The sequence below is a fragment of the Micromesistius poutassou genome (assembly GCF_964030765.1).
Source record: "Micromesistius poutassou genome assembly, chromosome: 3".
Classification (NCBI taxonomy): Eukaryota; Metazoa; Chordata; class Actinopteri; order Gadiformes; family Gadidae; genus Micromesistius; species Micromesistius poutassou.
In genome coordinates, this window is record NC_140273.1 from 17,370,401 (window position 1) to 17,388,153 (window position 17,753).

The 17,753-nt window shown below is 45.0% G+C and overlaps 3 protein-coding genes across 5 annotated transcripts; 1 reads left to right on the plus strand and 2 right to left on the minus strand.

The window, feature by feature from the left end:
* Window positions 1–82: 82 nt before the first annotated feature.
* crtac1a (cartilage acidic protein 1a) lies at window positions 83–5,532 on the plus strand (the record flags this gene model as incomplete). The annotated part of the gene is made up of 13 exons (XM_084465992.1): window positions 83–279; window positions 474–670; window positions 1,044–1,180; window positions 1,402–1,558; window positions 1,686–1,820; window positions 2,231–2,367; window positions 2,824–2,960; window positions 3,162–3,244; window positions 3,444–3,544; window positions 4,504–4,672; window positions 4,974–5,119; window positions 5,401–5,440; window positions 5,525–5,532. The coding sequence occupies 13 exons, from the start codon at window positions 83–85 to the stop codon at window positions 5,530–5,532; spliced, it is 1,644 nt and encodes a 547-aa protein (XP_084322118.1).
* Window positions 5,533–7,307: 1,775 nt separating this feature from the next.
* golga7ba (golgin A7 family, member Ba) lies at window positions 7,308–10,959 on the minus strand (the record flags this gene model as incomplete). The annotated part of the gene is made up of 5 exons (XM_084465296.1): window positions 10,924–10,959; window positions 9,766–9,891; window positions 9,200–9,352; window positions 8,679–8,780; window positions 7,308–7,391 (listed from the first exon to the last, which is right to left on the minus strand). The coding sequence occupies exons 1-5, from the start codon at window positions 10,933–10,935 to the stop codon at window positions 7,308–7,310; spliced, it is 477 nt and encodes a 158-aa protein (XP_084321422.1). The 5' UTR covers window positions 10,936–10,959.
* A 283-nt stretch (window positions 10,960–11,242) lies between these two features.
* Window positions 11,243–17,046, minus strand: zfyve27 (zinc finger, FYVE domain containing 27). 3 transcript variants are annotated; one of them, XM_084465051.1, is made up of 13 exons: window positions 16,804–17,046; window positions 16,339–16,584; window positions 16,105–16,175; window positions 15,825–16,011; window positions 15,603–15,698; window positions 15,372–15,484; window positions 15,129–15,253; window positions 14,676–14,747; window positions 14,259–14,294; window positions 13,220–13,361; window positions 13,012–13,058; window positions 12,801–12,882; window positions 11,243–12,182 (listed from the first exon to the last, which is right to left on the minus strand). In XM_084465051.1, exons 2-13 carry the CDS (start codon window positions 16,569–16,571, stop codon window positions 12,112–12,114), a joined length of 1,275 nt encoding a protein of 424 aa, XP_084321177.1. In that variant the 5' UTR covers window positions 16,572–16,584; window positions 16,804–17,046; the 3' UTR covers window positions 11,243–12,111. The 3 variants fall into 3 exon arrangements, with proteins under 3 accessions (XP_084321177.1, XP_084321178.1, XP_084321179.1); XM_084465052.1 differs by lacking the exon at window positions 14,259–14,294; XM_084465053.1 differs by lacking the exons at window positions 14,259–14,294; window positions 14,676–14,747.
* Window positions 17,047–17,753: the final 707 nt, after the last annotated feature.

Sequence of the window (17,753 nt, forward strand, 5' to 3'; positions counted from 1 at the left end):
ACAAAACGCACAACTCTACCTCTTCACCTACCTACCTGACTTGTTGCTCTGCATGTTTAGGCCCTCCAACTGTATTGCGGGGATGTGGCAGTCAGCTGCTCTATGGCTGCTCCTAGGACTGTGGCACGGGTCCCATGGCCAGAGTTCAGAGCCCATGTTCAAAGACGTAACGGGGACAGTGCTGCCTCCTGACAGTCTGAACAACCCCACTCAACTCAATTATGGGATGGCTGTAACCGACGTGGATGGCGATGGGGACCTGGAGGTGGTGGTGGCTGGGTAGGTGGGAAAATATGTATAATTGTGTGTGTGTGTGTGTGTGTGTGTGTGTGTGTGTGTGTGTGTGTGTGTGTGTGTGTGTGTGAGCGTCTGTGCGTGTGTGTTTACATTTGCAAACACATACAAAAGCAAAGCATAAGTCATTACTAAACCAGGCATAAGAAGTATTATACACCCTGCCTCCTGTTTTCTAGATACAACGGCCCCAACTTGGTGCTGAAGTACGACCGTGTTCAGAACAAGCTGGTAAACATTGCCGTGGATGACCAGAGCTCTCCGTTCTACGCACTGCGAGACACGGCAGGGAACGCTATAGGAGTCACCGCCTGCGACGTGGATGGAGACGGCCGAGAGGAGATCTACTTCCTCAACACAAACAACGCTTACTCCGGTACAACGGGGGACTATCATGTTCTCTCATCATGTTCTCTAGGCCAGTGGTCCTCAAGCTGTGGGGTCACTTCAGGGGCCCAAGCAGGTCGCCAGATGGCCACAATAAATCAAAGATATGCATACTTACAAAATTCCTTGTCTGTCTTTCGATCATCAGTATGTTTGATGCCTTAAAAAAGGGAATACTTTGTTGATTCCCAGTATACAGTACATAGAGAATTACATTGACAAGAAGAATGTGCTACCTATTTTACTGCACAAATGATTCGTTGGGTCATGGGACAAAGCTGGTTTGGGAGGCCGTGTGAACACAAAAGCTACATTTTCAGAATGGTTCTACTTGTTGAAACCCAACGTATTTCTCGCTGCAGGGCGGGCTACCTATTCAGACAAGCTCTTCAAGTTCCGAGGCGGGCGCTTCGAGGATCTGCTGGGTGATGTCATCAACATGCGCCGCGGCGTGGCCAGTGACATGGCCGGGCGCTCTGTGGCGTGTGTCGATCGAAAGGTCAGTGAACTCGCCCTGCATCCATTCCATCCATCCTGAACAAAAAACTCCACTTCGAGATGGACTTTCCTCAAATTTGTCCGACCCATACGACCCCAATACTCTCTGCCCCTATTGGTCTGTATTTTATAAACCTAGTTAAATGGGTTGTATCAAAAAAGGTTATAGTTCATTAATTAATTTGTACATGCCATCTTGCTGTTTGTCTCTCTACGTTGCAGGGTACAGGCCGATATGCAGTCTACGTAGCCAACTATGCCCGAGGGAACATCGCTCCCCACGCACTGATAGAGATGGATGAGGCTGCTAGTGATGTGGCACAGGGTATCATCGCTCTGTCCAACGTGGCTGCAGAGGCTGGAGTCAATAAATTCACAGGTCCGGGACCAAATGATTAACCCTCATTGAGCGGTCAAGTGTGTGGAACGCATTGGTCGTAACCTCTCCGGTTCTCATTGAACTAAACCATTCACAAGCTGTTGTCGTGTGGGCCGCGTTTGTACAGGTGGGCGGGGTGTGGTGGTTGGACCAATCCTGAGCCAGACAATGTCTGATGTGTTCTGTGACAATGAGAACGGACCCAACTTCCTGTTCAAGAACAATGGAGATGGAACTTTTGTGGACAAGGCAAAGGTGGCAGGTGTGTATGACTGGAGGGGGAGGGGGAGGGGGGTGTTGAGGGAGGGGGTGAGCTAATTTTGGAATGGTTAAGGTGACATGTTCATTGTTGTACAAATGCAGAAAGCCGCTTTACTGTCTCAGGACAGATTTGAAGTGCCAAATGATATGTACTACTCAGATAACCCATTACGTTGACTGAATAATTAGGTCATTAGAATGAGGATATAGTTTCGACACTCCTTTCCATCCCATCCTGAACTTTGTTTAGTTGCACTGTAAATGTTTTAATATTTATCATTCAGTAGACCCTTAATTGGTTTTGGGGGCCTCTAGCTAAAGGATGCGGACCCTCTGGGATTTGAACCCAGAACCCTGTCACCAATAGGCCATCCACTGCTGCAGCCGTTGACCAGCTGTTTCCCTCTCTAGGTGTGGCGGACGAACACCAGCACGGCAGAGGCGTGGCCCTTGCTGACTTTGACGGAGATGGAAGGACGGATATCGTCTATGGAAACTGGAACGGCCCCCACCGGCTCTTTATGCAGGGGCCCAGTCATGGTTTCCGCGTGAGCAGAGAGAACTTTCACTACAAGTTACAATAGATCATAAATAAGTAACTCACACGACTAGACTAGAATAGAATAGAATAGAATTCTCTTTATTGTCATTGCACATAGTACAGCGAAATTGAAATGTCATCCAGACGGTGCGATTCACAAAAACAACATTTTAAATATACAAGAAATGTAAAAAATAAATATATATATAACAAATAAAGATGAAACATACAGATAAATAAGAATAGCAGCTGAGGTAAACGGTATTGCACAGTAGTGTTGTCCAGTTTTTTTTTTAAGTGGTGCAAATGGTACATTCACAATGTATTTTAAGGTGCTTGTGAAATGAGATCTAGGTGAATGTGAATATATGAAATCTTATTTTGCATTGTTCAGTTCACGTATAGGCTATGGGGTAGAAGCTGTCCCTGAGACTAGTCCCGTACTCTTCTCTCTCCGGCCCAGAACATAGCCACCGCAGCGTTCGCCAGCCCCTCTCCCGTCCGCACGCTCATCGCCGCAGACTTTGATAATGACAAGGAGCTGGAGGTGTTCTTCAACAACATCGCATACAGAGGACGTGCACCTAACAGGCTGTTCAGGTAGCCCTACTCAAGCAGCACATTGATAATATTTCACTTTAATGACCCAACATTTCTAATGTTAAACATTCAAGTGTGTGTGTGTGTGTGTGTGTGTGTGTGTGTGTGTGTGTGTGTGTGTGTGTGTGTGTGTGTGTGTGTGTGTGTGTGTGTGTGTGTGTGTGTGTGTGTGTGTGTGTGTGTGTGTGTGCGTGCATGCAGAGTGTCAAGGAGGGCCAGCATGGATCCTCTCATCCAGGAGCTGAATGTGGGGGAGGCTGAAGAGCCCCAGGGGCGGGGCACAGGTCAATACACCCTTTCCTGGAGTTATTTGCATAACCTTATTGTAGCTACAAATGCTTATTACTCTCCTGCACTTCATAAATTAATAAAGTACATTGTGTGTGTGTGTGTGTGTGTGTGTGTGTGTGTGTGTGTGTGTGTGTGTGTGTGTGTGTGTGTGTGTGTGTGTGTGTGTGTGTGTGTGTGTGTGTGTGTATGCAGGGGCCACTGTAACGGATCTGGACGGAGACGGACTGCTGGACCTGTTGGTCGCTCATGGAGAGAGTGCACCGCAGCCCATTTCAGTCTTCAAGGTCACACAGGTGTGTATCATAGTGTTAGAGATAATTGAAATATATGAATTCAATATATATAATTAATATTGTTCAGTAAATTTTGTATGATGGCTTTTCAAAGATGGTTGCATACCATATGTGTTCCATTGTAATGTGCATTTTCCATGGATGTTTAATGTTAATATGTGTTTACTAAGTAAACACACAGGCTTTCTTGCAGTAATAGTACCTAAGTACCTAAGTACTTAAGAGCATTATTTGCAGTAAGGTTTTAGTTTGCATATAAGGTGGTCCGTGAAAGGTCTTGATTTAAATTCAGTGGTACAGCTCAAGTCAAAGGTTGGGAACCGATGCACTAGACTATTCATATTCTCAAAATTTGATACTCAACTCCTCGTTCTTGATTTCTACTACAACAATAGTAATTAATGCTTAACTTACTATCGTACTATCTTCAACACAATGACTAAAAGATGACTTTAAATCAACACAATGACTAAAAGATTACTTTAAATCTTTCAACTTTCAACCAAGAACACCCTAGAAACCACGAGATCACCATAGATCGCCACGTAGAACAGCAACCACCAACCAATAGCAACCACCCACAACACCATAGCAACCAACTAGAGCACCCAGGCAACCTCCTGATAAAACCTAGCAACCACCCAAAACACACCCAAAACCCATAAACTCCATAACAACCACCAAGAGCATCCTAGCAACCATGTAGAACACCCTAACAACCACATAGAACACCTAAGCAACCATACAGAAGAACGTCCCTAGAAACCACAAGAACACCCAAAGAAGACTCATCTAACAGCCTAGCAGGCACCGTTCAACTACAGCACTATTTCACTTGATGCCACTGTACATTTCAAACATACCAGGTACTAAAAACGTCCTTTTCAGCAAGCTGCAAACAACAATTCTCTTTGAAATTCTACTTAATAACCACTCTGTGACTTATTTTCTTTGAGTAGGGCTCGTCCAAAAATTGGCTGCGGGTGATTCCACGCACCCAGTTCGGCGCGTTTGCCCGCGGCGCCCGGGTCACGGCCTTCACCAATGGCAGCGGAGCTCACGTGCGTGTGATCGACGGAGGGTCGGGGTACCTCTGTGAGATGGAACCGGTGGCTCACTTTGGACTAGGTAGCGTTCTCCTGCACTCTTCACTCACAGTCATGGTCCAAGCTGTCACGGTCCACTAGTTTGCAATCTTGTCTGCCATTTCCATTTCTGTGACATGTACATACTTATGTTGGTCTGTGCTAGTACTTATTTTTTCTTGTATTTGTATAAGGCCTACTTTGGAATAGATAATGGGTTCTTTCACACACAGTCAGCGTACTCAGAGAACCGAGTACAATAAGATGAGATTAGAGATGGCGTCCTCTCTAGAGCCGTTTGTCCATTCTGGACAAATGATCTAAAACCGTCCCCTCGTTGACAGGAAATGATGCGGTGAGCGTACTGGAGGTGTCTTGGCCCGGTGGCAGTGTCGTGACACGCCCACTGCACCCTGGGGAGATGAACTCGGTGGTCGAGGTGACCTATCCAGGCGACGGGGAGACGAGTATGCTTGCCAGTGATACGCAGGTACGCTCCACGGCGCTACCGCACAAACTATGACCCCCGGGTAAATATCCCCCAAATGTTGGGTTCAGTGTTTCGAGTCACCATTTGTATGCTAGGTTCATCTGAGAACTTGATTCGATCTCACTTCATTCCTCTCTCACTCTTACACCGTTGCTATGCTTTATTGGTTCTGTCATCGTTTCTCACTGTTATACTTCTACATTATCCACGAAGAAAGCACTACTTAATAACGTATAATGTAACATAGAATAAATATTTTACTTTATTTTACTTCCTTACAGTGCGGTCAAGGCTTCGCTGTCCAAAATGGCAGATGTGCCGGTAGGTCTCAGATTCCGTTGCATTGTGATTGTTCGTTCATTGGTCACTGATTATTTGATCTTTCTTCTATACTTTGTTTTACAGGTATCTGAGGGCTGCTGCAATATCATTTCCACACATTTTTATGGAACAAAGTAAAAGAAAATGATAATAGCAGTGTATTTTCTGTACTTTGATCAGCTGCATGTGTACTGTTTATTTTAAACAAATAATTAGTTTTAACTAAATGGTTTACAAGTTTTGTGCTTATCTGAAATTTTTAATAAACTTTTATTTTCCCTATCAGTGCTTTTCCCTTAGATAAATCCTTTGTCTTCCTAAAACTATAACCCCAAGGCTTGTGTTTTGTTACTCTCTGAGGTCAATGACTGCATATTTCAGCCCCAGCTGTAACAACTGAGACCACATACAAAGTTTGCTGATCACAGTTTACTCGGTTGCATGCTGTGAAGCACTCTGGAATAGGATGTTCTCTGGCTGATGTGTTAAGCATAACATCATTTTCATGTGATTCTGTTCCACTCAAACTCTTTCTGATTTACATTCTTGCTCTGATAATCTAGGAATGTTGCTGTTATGGTGACAGAGGCAAACTGCAAGTAATAATGTCATGGAGGGTAATTATTTAAACATTTGAAAATAAGCTTGAAACTGTTGTGATGAAGGAATATTTATTTGTTGCTTGTCATACACAGTTCATATGTATTAAAACAACAAGCTGTATGAAAAATCGTCTTTGCACAAATACAGTGTCCCTAAAAACAAATACAGATTCACATTAACTGGGCAATTTTGGCAGTAATGGTTCTTTGGAGGCTTGTACAGCAATAAAAAGAAAGGGATGTGGATTTTCAACAAAAGTGGCATTTAGGAAGACGTGACTCATTCATTTCTGAATGCTACATTTAGTTTACAGTATGTGTTTGCATAATCAATATATTTAGGAGAAGAGGGTTCGCTCACTGAGTCCAGAATGTCAATGTGTGACTACGTGGGCATGTGCATGGATGTGAAACTAACTGTTGCATAACTAGAATATATATTACTTGGCTGAGGGACATTCAGCTGCTACCAAACCACTCATGAACACAATTACATGCAACTCAGTCACTGGGCCCAGAGGGGAGATAGGCAAAGGCAGTTTGATTCCTGGCTCGCCATTGAATACTGGGGGCGGTGGTTTGTATCCTGTACTTCTTAACGTTGGATAATGCCTGTCCTAAGACCAAGCTGACTAGATTTTGTTTTGGAGGGCTATTCATTTGAGAGATTGCTGATTGTATTCATATATGTGCAACCGCTTTGAAAGGAACAAAGCTTTTGCTGCGAAGCAATGTAATGTTTGCTTAATTTCTTAGCTCCATTCAGCCTGGCTGATGCTAGCTTGGATATGTGGCAACAGACAAGAGCCAGACAATGAGCTGGTCGGACAGTAAATGGAGGTTGCTGTTGCCATGGAATCATGAGGCTTTGATCAGTGTGTTCGCTCCTCTTGGCATATTTGATCACTTAAATAAAGGAAGAGCAGAATTTCAGTCATGGCATGTCCATAAAATGTCACTAGCAGCTTAATGTTCACATGAGCTACAACCAAGGATTCAGCCCGTAAGCATGTTGTCTACCTAAAGTGTAAACTGAAAAGGAGACGGAGAACCAAACCTCAATTGTATGGCACAGTACGACACATGGTGGGCTGTGCCGTACATGTTCTACTGTGAGGGTATTTTTTTATGAACATAGCATATGAACAAGAATGGTGTTGTAGCGAGAGCTTAGCTGTAGACACACGCTGCATGGGAGGTTCTCCGCGTGGAGCTCCAGGGTTTGGTGGTCAGGTGGTGGGTGCGGTGGACGGGAGTAACGCCGGTCATCGAGCGGTGCTGCCCGACGTAGAGCTACTCGCCGAGCTGGAGCCGCTGGAGCCCCGGTCCTCGTAGATGGAGATCTCAATCTGAGCAGCCGGGCGGTTAGGGGGCCAAACTGGACTACCGTATGAACTACAGCCCCAGGCTTATGGGCCTTATTCGCCTAGTCGCCATCTTGTTGCTAAACTGGAACTGAAAGCGGAGCATTAAAGGTGACATATTACACCACCAGGTGTGAGTGTGATTAGCCGTTAAAAGCCGTATTGAAAATCGGCCTCTTCTGACATCACAAGTGGGCGTGTCCACTCAGAGGTGGGCTGGATAGATCAATCTACCAGCCGTCATACATCTAGGTATAATATCTCACCTTTACGCACCAAAACACCTGGAAACACATACTCACACACAGTGGCGGCTGGTGATAAAAATTGTTGGTGGGGCGCAGTAATAGTAAATAATTTGGTAGATTTGATTTCCTGTATTCTGGTGCATTTTGGAGATGGCCACTACCTATTACCTATTACCTACTATTCATTCAGATTCATAGCCTACATCCTGACTTGCAGGGCCTGGAAAAGCTTACCCATTGTTGTTATTATGATATTGAGGCAAATCATGATCACTGTACTATAGCGTCCATTATTGTGTCTCAATGGCTATTTCAAATGCAGTTAGAAATATGGGACAGTTGCTTATTATTTATATGCTACAGGCTGAAAAACTAGATTAATATGTAACTTACTTGCTGCTTTTAAGTATAACATTGCTTGGGGAGTCCAATTCCTCCACTGAAATGGGTGGAAAGTGCTTTTACAACTCTCTGCTAGTTAGCGATCTATCTCTTCTTTGCTGTAGTTGTGTTGCGCGAGTGTTGCTGAGGGAGGTAGCTTATTGATTCGCTGAATTGTCCAATCGTGTGGTGATAAAAAAAAACAGAAAAGCCATACCATTGGCCTGGGACGCACACTGCTGCGACCCGAGGGCAATTTGTTTTGCGCCAATGAAAAGCTGTCTCTGCTTGATAGACAGCAAAAAGTTTGCGAGCTTATGTTGACTTCAACTTGGCTGGCGCTCCTGACTTGGAGGAGGGCTTTATTTCGAATGACCAATAACTAGCCTAGCCCAAATCATTTACGTTCAGACGCATTTAAATGGTTGCTGGCAGTTGCAAGTACGGTCTATCACACAATTAAATGAGGATAAACGCTATGTATTTTTGTTCATTTATTTTATAATAGTTTATTCAAAGTTGGCAGATATATTCAAGTGAATATTTCATGGAGGGGCGGTGCCCTAGTGCCCTCTATTGACCAGCCGCCACTGCTCACACACACACACACACACACACCATCATCATCACGTGTTAAGGATACGACCCTCATCCCCCTGTCGATGGGGTCGGTGATGAGCAGCCCCCTGGGAGCGTAGACCTTCTCGTTCTGCTCCTGGATGTACTTGGCTATCTTCTTCAGCACCTGGCCCGCCCAGAGAGAGAGAGAGAGAGACGAGGAAAATGAGAGACAAAGGTCAAGGTCACGGTCATGGCAGCGGCGGCGAGGAGGGGAGGGGTGCGTCGTCGTGAGGTCTGTATTAAAAGGTGACATATTACACCACCAGGTGTGAGGGTGATTAGCCGTTCCAAGCCGTTTTGAAAATCAGCCTCTTCTGACATCACAAGTGGGCGTGTCCCCCTAGACGTGTGACGGACAGAGGAGCAACGTTTGCTACAGTCCACTGGGTTGGCTGGTGGACTGATCTATCCAGCACACATCTAGGTGGACACGCCCACGTGTGGTGTCAGAAGAGGCCGATTTTCAAAAACGGCTGGTACACTCGCACCTGGTGGTATAACGCGTCCCCTTTAAAGTGTGGCAACACGACGGCGAGCGCTTGCCTTCTCGTAGCGCGTCTCCATGCAGAGGAAGATGAGGTAGGCGGTGGAGCAGGCCACGCACGCCTCCAGGTACGAGTGGGCGCCGATCTTCTCCGCCTCGGCGTAGAAGTTGTTCAGGGTCTTCACGGTCTCTTCAAACAGCGTCCGCTCCACCTGGACCCCGGAAGAAAAAAACAATGTCACATGTAGAGAGCAGGGTGTGAGGTGTAGGTGGTTGAAATGCAGCCCCCTCCCACCCCCCCCCCTCCCCCTTTTCCCAGTGTCATGGAGTGAGCCAAACTGAGGCCCAAAGCTCACAGCCGTGTCAGGACAGTCAGAAAATTATGTTTTAGTCAGTAAATAGAGTTGAATCCTATGAGCAGGGCGATAAAATAGAGCCCCACTACATTCACACCCGGTTGCAAAAATAATATTCTGTTCCTTTTTTGGGGTCGCACTACAGATATAAACCGAAATGTACGGTCTGCGACTTTGGGCTTAAGATTGAAAGTATTGTAGATCGTACTCTTCTCTCCTCTGATCTCACCCTGATCTCCAGCTCAGAGGGGAACTTGGTCTCAACTCACCCTGCTCTCCAGCTCCGACGGGAACTTGGTCTGGAACTTGCAGGTGGTCCCCTCACTGTAGTCCCGCTGAACAAACACTTTGTTGACCAATGAGGCGCTGTGCCTCAGCTCCTGCAGGTTGTGGAACTACAGAGCGAAGAGATCACACGCAAATGTGTAATGATGATCAATTCTTTCATTGCCTACTCGCCCTATCCTTCCAAGCTAGCTCGCCCAGTTTATTTAATTGCATTTTTTTTTTTACATTGCGTTAATAACGGATGTTATGACATGTATAGCATCAGTATCGTTTTATTGATCCAATGATACAACGTTACAAACAGCGGTGTTGCCTTAGAGATCGATAGAGCAGGACAGAGTAGAAGCATACCGCATGTGATCAATAACCTCTGGTGTTCAAACTCAATCGTGCCTAGTTGCGTGTTGGATCCAAGCCCAGTCACGGTCATACGATCTTATATACACGGTGCTCTCTCTCTCTCTCTCTCTCTCTCTCTCTCTCTCTGCCGCTATGGGAGAGCAAACGGGAAGGAGATGAGACAACTTTCCACCCAAGCTCACAACAGATCGATGAGGCGGATGACAACAGAAAAAATATGAACGTGGCTCAAGTTTCTCTTCTGATGTAACTATGCCTCTTGTTGCTTTTTCATCACGTCATGAAGGCAGCAACAGGGAAATCAACATGGGTGGAGAACAATCGCTCTCCGTGGTGCTGAACGCTGTGCGTGTGGTCAGCGGTCATCGGAGTGGCCTACAACACAGGATTAATGGAGCGACTCGGCAGACAAAAAAGATGTGTTCACCAAGAGCTTAGCATCGCAAAAAAACTGCATAGTGATCTGCCGTGTCTGCCCCAGTTCCATAAACGAGGCATAACGAAAGAAGATGCGGATTTCCAGCAAAATGCGCGTGAATCCCTGAAGCCTGAGGTATGTTTCAATCAAAAGGGACATGATTGCAACTAATACGATGAGACGTGTCCTACATTTCTTATGACAGCTTCGATCTATGTTGTGTTGCACAGTGTGACTTCGTGCAGCCCGACCCGTGCCTGCAGCGATGTCCACACAATATTCTGGTTCACTTATAAACTTTCTACTGATCTACACCACTACATGAAGTAGAACAGGATGTATTAAAAGGCTATATTCTCACCTCTGTCGCCATGTTGCCATCCGTGGCCGTAGGGACGAGTCCCTTCACTACACTCGCTTTAATGGCACAGCACGGATTGGAGGACGAGGAGGGGAGGGGGAGGGGGAGAAGAGACGCGGATAGACAGAACGTGAAGGGTTGGGCCAAAAGGACGTCGACATCAGCGGGTTTTTACCCTTAGGGATCTTCTGATTGGCCAACCTGTTTACTGATGAGGATGGACTAGTTTTGCAGCAATCCTGAAGTGTAGCGTGTGTAGCGTTGTATGAATCAATGTAACAAATGTCATGTTCAATTTTTATTTTTAGGTGAACGCCAAAAAAGCCAATAAAAGGCGTCGCGTGTGCAAAAGGAAACATATAGCACAATAAAGATGAAAGAACCATAGAGTATTTTATAATTAAATTATTTTTTAAAGCAAAATATGTAGGGGAAATATGGACACAACAAAGAAAATAATGAATTGACATTGACCAGTATCTTAAATTAAATATATTACAATCATCAAACAATATGACTACTCCATTATTACAATAAAAGCATATCAAACCATTACATTCATTAGACTCCAAATCGTGATAAAAACAACTTTCCCTATGTAATAAAAATGTTGGGTTACATAACCACCACATCATTACATTTTCTCTGTCTGCATTACAGTACAATAACAATACTACACAGGGATATGTAATCAAGATAGCCAGTTAAATATATTACGAGTAAATGGTGGTTAAAAGCATGTTTCACTAATATATATATATATATATATATTTTATTCCATACAAGACTTGCAATATGCCCAACACCTGATTTCTGTCTGTATTCCTTTGCTCAGCATAGGACAAAAAAGACTGTGCTTTGTGTTCTGGGAATGACTGCTAAGAGAACTGTTAAGTATTTCTCATTATATTTACCAGTAACGTCCAGTTTTCCACATGCTACCCCACTTCTCTAAGGGAGCCAACGTACAGGAACAGCTAGTAGGTCAAGTAGGTTCCACCGGTTCTCAGTCCAGTAAGACAACTTTACTGTCCAGACTAAGTGCAGTGACATCAAAGATAAAAAGGCATTTGAAAGTGTTTGCAAAAAATAAAAAAAACACTGGTGAAGGAGAGCCAGGAAAACAGCATAAAGGATTTCCAGCGACCCCACGGCAGCCATGGTGGATGGGAGGCTCTCGTCCTGCTGTTAGAGGAACTTGTTGAGGGAGGAGTTACAGGGAGCGCAAACAAACACCGTCTCCCTCTGGGCCTCTGGAGCTGGTGGGACAGGCGACAGAAGGGCTCCTGTCAAAGCATACCCTTTCCAGAGTTGTAATCATAGGACCAAAACAGGGGTCACTCAGAACACTCATTTTGGGTCTGCTACCCAGATGCGCCAGACGATTTGCTACGCAGACCCATCTGGGAAGTCATCATTTGAAAAGGGCAGGCCCTTTCATAAGATACTGGGCAGGTGATTGAATGAACAATCTGTCTATATCTTCTATCTCATATCCTGTCGATCACATAGTTCCTCATAGGACGCTGATTGGTTGACACAACCTCAGAACTTGAAGCCTGGCTGGATGTATTCTCGCAGGATCATGATCCTGTGAAGGTTATGTCAACGCACCAGCAAGGGTCAATGAACGTTATCATCACTACAGCCTACATGTGCCCTGCAACTAAAAAGGAGAAGACCCATAATACATGTTATGAGTGACCACTGCGGGTCTAATACCCATCCCGAAAAATTAACACACACAAACACACACACACACACACACACACACACACACACACACACACACACACACACACACACACACACACACACACACACACACACACACACACACACACACACACACACACACACACACACACACACACTACCTGTAGCTCCCATGGAGGAGCGTAGCACCTTGAAAGAACAGCACCGAGAGCAGAAGCTGTTGCCACAGTTACTGCAGCTCCTCTGAAACAGGAAGAGTAAACGTGCAAAGAACCGGCCAGGGGAGAAGAATTAAACGCGCCATTGAATGCTGAATTCAGTACACAATCAAAACATGGCACCTGCTTCTATAGTCACAAATGAAATTCTCACCCTTTTCTTCAGCACTGAGAAAACCGCATTGCAGCTGGAACAGTTCCCTTCAGAGAGATCAACAGGGAGAATTTGAATCATTGGTTCAAATGTTCTGAACTGTCATATGCATTATGAAGAGCCATTTAAATTGCCATGAGTCAGTGTGGGTGGAGGCGGGTGGGGTGGGCGGAGGGCAGGGCGCGGAACTGTGCGTGTGAAGTCGGACCTGCACTGGCGGTGGGGTAGCGCTTGCGTAGCTTCTCAGTCAGCTTGGACACCTTGCTGCGGATGGGCTCGTTGCGGCTCAGGAGGCCGTTGTCGGTGATACAGTCGTAGTCCGGAGTCCCCAGGGAACAGTCGTCATCCTCCTGCATGCAGAGGGAGTCCGAGAGAGAGACAGAGACAGAGAGAGAGAGAGAAAAGAAGACAGAACAAGCCCAAAATCAACATCGATGGTGAAAATAGAAATGGATAAACAAAGAAAATCGAACATGCACTTCATGGCGATACATGAAAGAGGACAGTGACTCGCTGAATACATCAGTATACATCATCTACATGCATAAAAGAAGAAGACAAATCAATTGGGATCACAAAACATGTAGGAATTACGAGGCTACAATTACAAAGAATAATGTCAAATAGCTAATCCCTCATACTCGGTCTCTATCGTTCTACTATTTCATACCAAGAGGAACCTTGTCAGGCTAGTATGGGGAAGGGAAGGATCATGAAGGAGGCATGGATGGATGGAGAAGGGTGGATATGAGAGTTCCACTCACCACTAAGGTCAAAGGAGTCTCCTTATCAGAGAGCGAAGGACACAAGAAACCAATGTCACCCCACTGAAAAAGAGGGCTCACCCTCTACTCTGGTATACACTTAGCAAACAATACACAGTCAGAAGCGAGAGCCAGCACAGAGACCCCCCTCGCAAACATGTTACACAGGTCAGGTATTTCCCTTCTCGGAAAGGGAATTTTTCTTCTTCTAATTTTTAGTTTTAATGCAGTATCCTCCTCTCAACAGGAGGGGGCAGCACTCACCTGCAGAGACAGAGAGTGCTCCTGAGTTCACAGGGCCGCAAGAAGCAAGAACAAGAGACACTTTAACTCTTAATGCAAGACAAACAAACCATAACACATCGGATAAGCAGGTCAAGGAAATATCGTAATAATACCTAGTAGTATACAACACTTTCACATACAAAATTTCGAAAAGCGATCTCAGTTGCATGCATTAGGAAGTATAATATATATGTGTACTTTTGTTGTTAATTCATCACTCGTTATCCCACCAGGCTGAGAGAGAGAAAGAGAGCGAGAGAGAGAGAGACAGAGAGACAGAGAGACAGAGAGAGTGAGAGATCCCAAGGAGATTAAACAAATATCTCCCTAGTTCCCTCACAGTAAAGTTCCTATGTTTTCACAAGTACACAAAATCTTGTTGGTCGAATCAAATAGAAAACATGCTTCAGAAATGGACATTCGCTTGAAGTTAATACCTCTGTCCCATTCATTTTTACACCAGAGCTCATTTTTATCATGAGCGATCACATCTCATACGAAGTGGATAGAGTGTGCACTCATGCGTATTGTAACTGCAGTATTGCCAACCTTGCTTTTTTTAAACTGTCCCTAGAATAATATTGCACTCTGTGCGTGTCAATTTAGTCTGTCTACCTCAATGGCATCTTTAAATTCATCATCAGGCTCCGCTTCCTCCGCCTCTTCTACACTGCCAGGAGACAAGTCCTACAGAAGAAAGCAATACAGTTTAGGTTTTAGGAATACATTTCCGTTTGAGATACAAAAATACCTCTACGCTGCAGCCTCTAGTTTATTTTGCTGAGCCAGAAAGACTGCCTTTTGCTTTCACGTGTTTTGCTGCTGATATGGCCTAAGGTGATTTTCTCAAATGGTCTATCTCTCAAATGCAGAACAAAATGTGTGACCCAAAGCACACACACACCCACCCACCCACCCACACAGAGGTCAGGGATGATCTAGATAAGCAGCTTACCCTTCTGGATCGGATGTGTGATGCACATTTCATCATGCACTAATAGTGAGCCCCATCTCCAGCTAACACACATTACCCAGCAGCCCCTGCAGGCTGTCCAAGCTCCTCCTCACCTCCAAGCTGGTGGGTGTGGGGGTCCTGTCCTGCAGGCTGCCCTGCTCCTGTTCTGCCCGCTCCGTCTCCTGTTCCAACGCCTGGTCCCCGCCCAGGTGGAGCAGCCCTCTGAGGCCGAGCAGCACTAGAACCAGGCGCAACGTCAGCCCAACATCAGTCAGCCTTGCAAAGTGGCTTTAGGGAGCGCCCTCTGTGACCAAAATCAAGGAGAGCGAGGTAGAACGCCAAGTTAAGACACTGACCTAGGCAAAAGTCTCGGTTCCACAGGAACAGGGCGTTGGTGAGCACTGCCAGCACCCAGCCAACAGGAACCGTGTACAGCAGACATGTCCCAAACAACAGTCCTCCGTAGAACCTGCACATAGCGCACGCAGGCACACAAACACCAATAATGAGATGGATGACATGGATTTTGTGTATTCGTTTTTAGGTTTGTGACTAATGCCCACACTGGGCATGTCTGCCGCACATACCTAGAGGACTCCACGTGACTGTCCCAGTACAGGACCTTGTAAAGAGATTCTGCTGTCAGGCAGGCAGAAACCAGCCAATCATCTAACTGCTTCAGTCTGTCAAAAAGAGATTCTGCATGTACTGGAAATATACCTTATGATTCTTCCCCACAGCAATCCCCAAATGACCTCAGACAGTATTAGTGTGTATGCCTAGTTACTTCTTGCTCATATGAGACTCACAGGTCTTTGACTTCCAGCATTGCCTCCTGCTTGGTAAGATGCACCTTCTGCAGGTCCCGGCGGTGAACAGCGTGAAAGCGCTTCTTTTGAAGCTCCGTGTCCGACATACTGCCCCCACACCTGTCCTGCAGGTAGCCCAGGGTGGCAGGCGCAGACACCACCAGCACACTCACTAAAAACCAACCCACTGGCACGAGAGAGGGACACAGAGGTGGTGGTTCAAAGATTATCCCAGCACACTGTTAGTGAGAGCGGAGTGTGTCAATGTTCACTTTCTTACCTTCACTTAGCGTGAGGAAGAAGAAGTTGAGAACTATGCAGACAAGCATTGAGCACACAGGCATCCTCCACCTGAGAAACAAGAGATACTAATCTATAGACAGGTCTGTAGAGTCTATGAAGAACTGAAGATTTCTATGCTATTTTTTCGTACATTTGATTCTTAACACGTAGGATTCGCGTTAGTCATTAAATGTAGGCCTACCCAAGGTAATATATAAACAAATAAACACACCCAAGCAGGAAGCGAGTCAGCTCCACTGCATCTGTAACTGGCTCCAAAAACAATGTCATCCGCTTGTACGACACGACCATCTTTAGGAGGTCAAAACAAGGTACTGAGCGTGGGCTTCCCAGTTCAGATGGGTCCGGGGACCCGGGTATATCTTTGGAGGACATGTGCACAAGCTCGCCTCGCTCCCCTGCACCATGTGAGGGGTCCTGGGACACCCCTGCAGCGGACATCATTTTTTATTTGCGGCTTTGAAAAAGAAGGAAATATTTACATAAGTCAAAATGAGAGAGGTCCGCATCCGCTCTATCATAACACAAATATTATTGTTTATGTAATGCAGCTAGTAAGCTGTAGTACATTGACATGCAAGGAGGAAACACACCGCTCAGACAAAACAGAAACGGAAAGAAGTGTCATGTCAACTTATGATATAGAATTAGAATGATAGTATATTCTAGATAATACCTGAGTATAATCTAGATAGTGCTCGATTCAACTTGGACAGCGATGCAGGTCAACGCTATACGCGAAGACTTTCCAATCCTTCTTCAGGCACTGCGATCTCCACCCATATGACAATCATTCGAAGCCCTCCATTGGAAATAGCTATTTAACATGATACTGATGTCGGATATTAATAAATGAGGTACGTTTGTTCAACTTGCTAGGGTGTATCTTGTTTTGGATCCCTGGCTCGCCGCATATCGTTCCTTTAGCTTTAGCTGGACTTCCTGTTTAAGCGGATCCAGGCTGGCTAGTAGATCGCAGAAAAGCCTATTTGTATGATTATTATTGAACAGTTATTATTTCGACTTGAATTCACGGTACCAATACAGAGGTACCACATACCTCTGTCAGATAAAAATGACAAATGTAAACAAATATACGAGAACAATTATAGGCCCCCATTTAAGGATTGGATCATTCACATTTGAATCACAATTTAAGAAATGAAACGATTCCTGGTTCTTGTTTTTTGTCCAGAAAAATTAGTAATGACAAAAAAATGTGTTAATGACAAATTGCACACACACACACGCACACGCACACGCACAGCTTTGTCACCAACGCTTCACTCTCAAGATTATGGATAGAAGCGAGTAGTCAGTCCTTGACCATGCAACCCAGCTGCACAAAGGGTGATGAAATGGTTTTCAATATAAGATAATGATTGAGTAAGAGGAACTTAGATTGTGCTTGCGCAATTCTTTCATGGTCACGTTCAAATTGTTCTCTTAAAAAGACACATTTTTTATATTGTTAATTTCATCATTTTATTTATATGTGTGTTGATCACATCAGTGATAGGTAATGCCAAAATAAAAGACGACATCCAATGTAAAGGTATAGGGATCTATTACACGTTAATGACGAGGAAGTCATTCTTTTCAGCTCCATACATCTTATCTAGCATA

Bases quoted from the DNA above. Each gene is read 5' to 3' on its own strand.
- zfyve27 (XM_084465051.1), bottom strand. From the start codon at position 16,571: ATGATGTCCGCTGCAGGGGTGTCCCAGGACCCCTCACATGGTGCAGGG. The intron at 16,012-16,104 runs GTAAGAAAGTGA...CTCTCGTGCCAG, and splicing joins CTTCCTCACGCTAAGTGAAG to TGGGTTGGTTTTTAGTGAGT. The intron at 15,485-15,602 runs GTATGTGCGGCA...CGCTATGTGCAG, and splicing joins AGTCACGTGGAGTCCTCTAG to GTTCTACGGAGGACTGTTGT.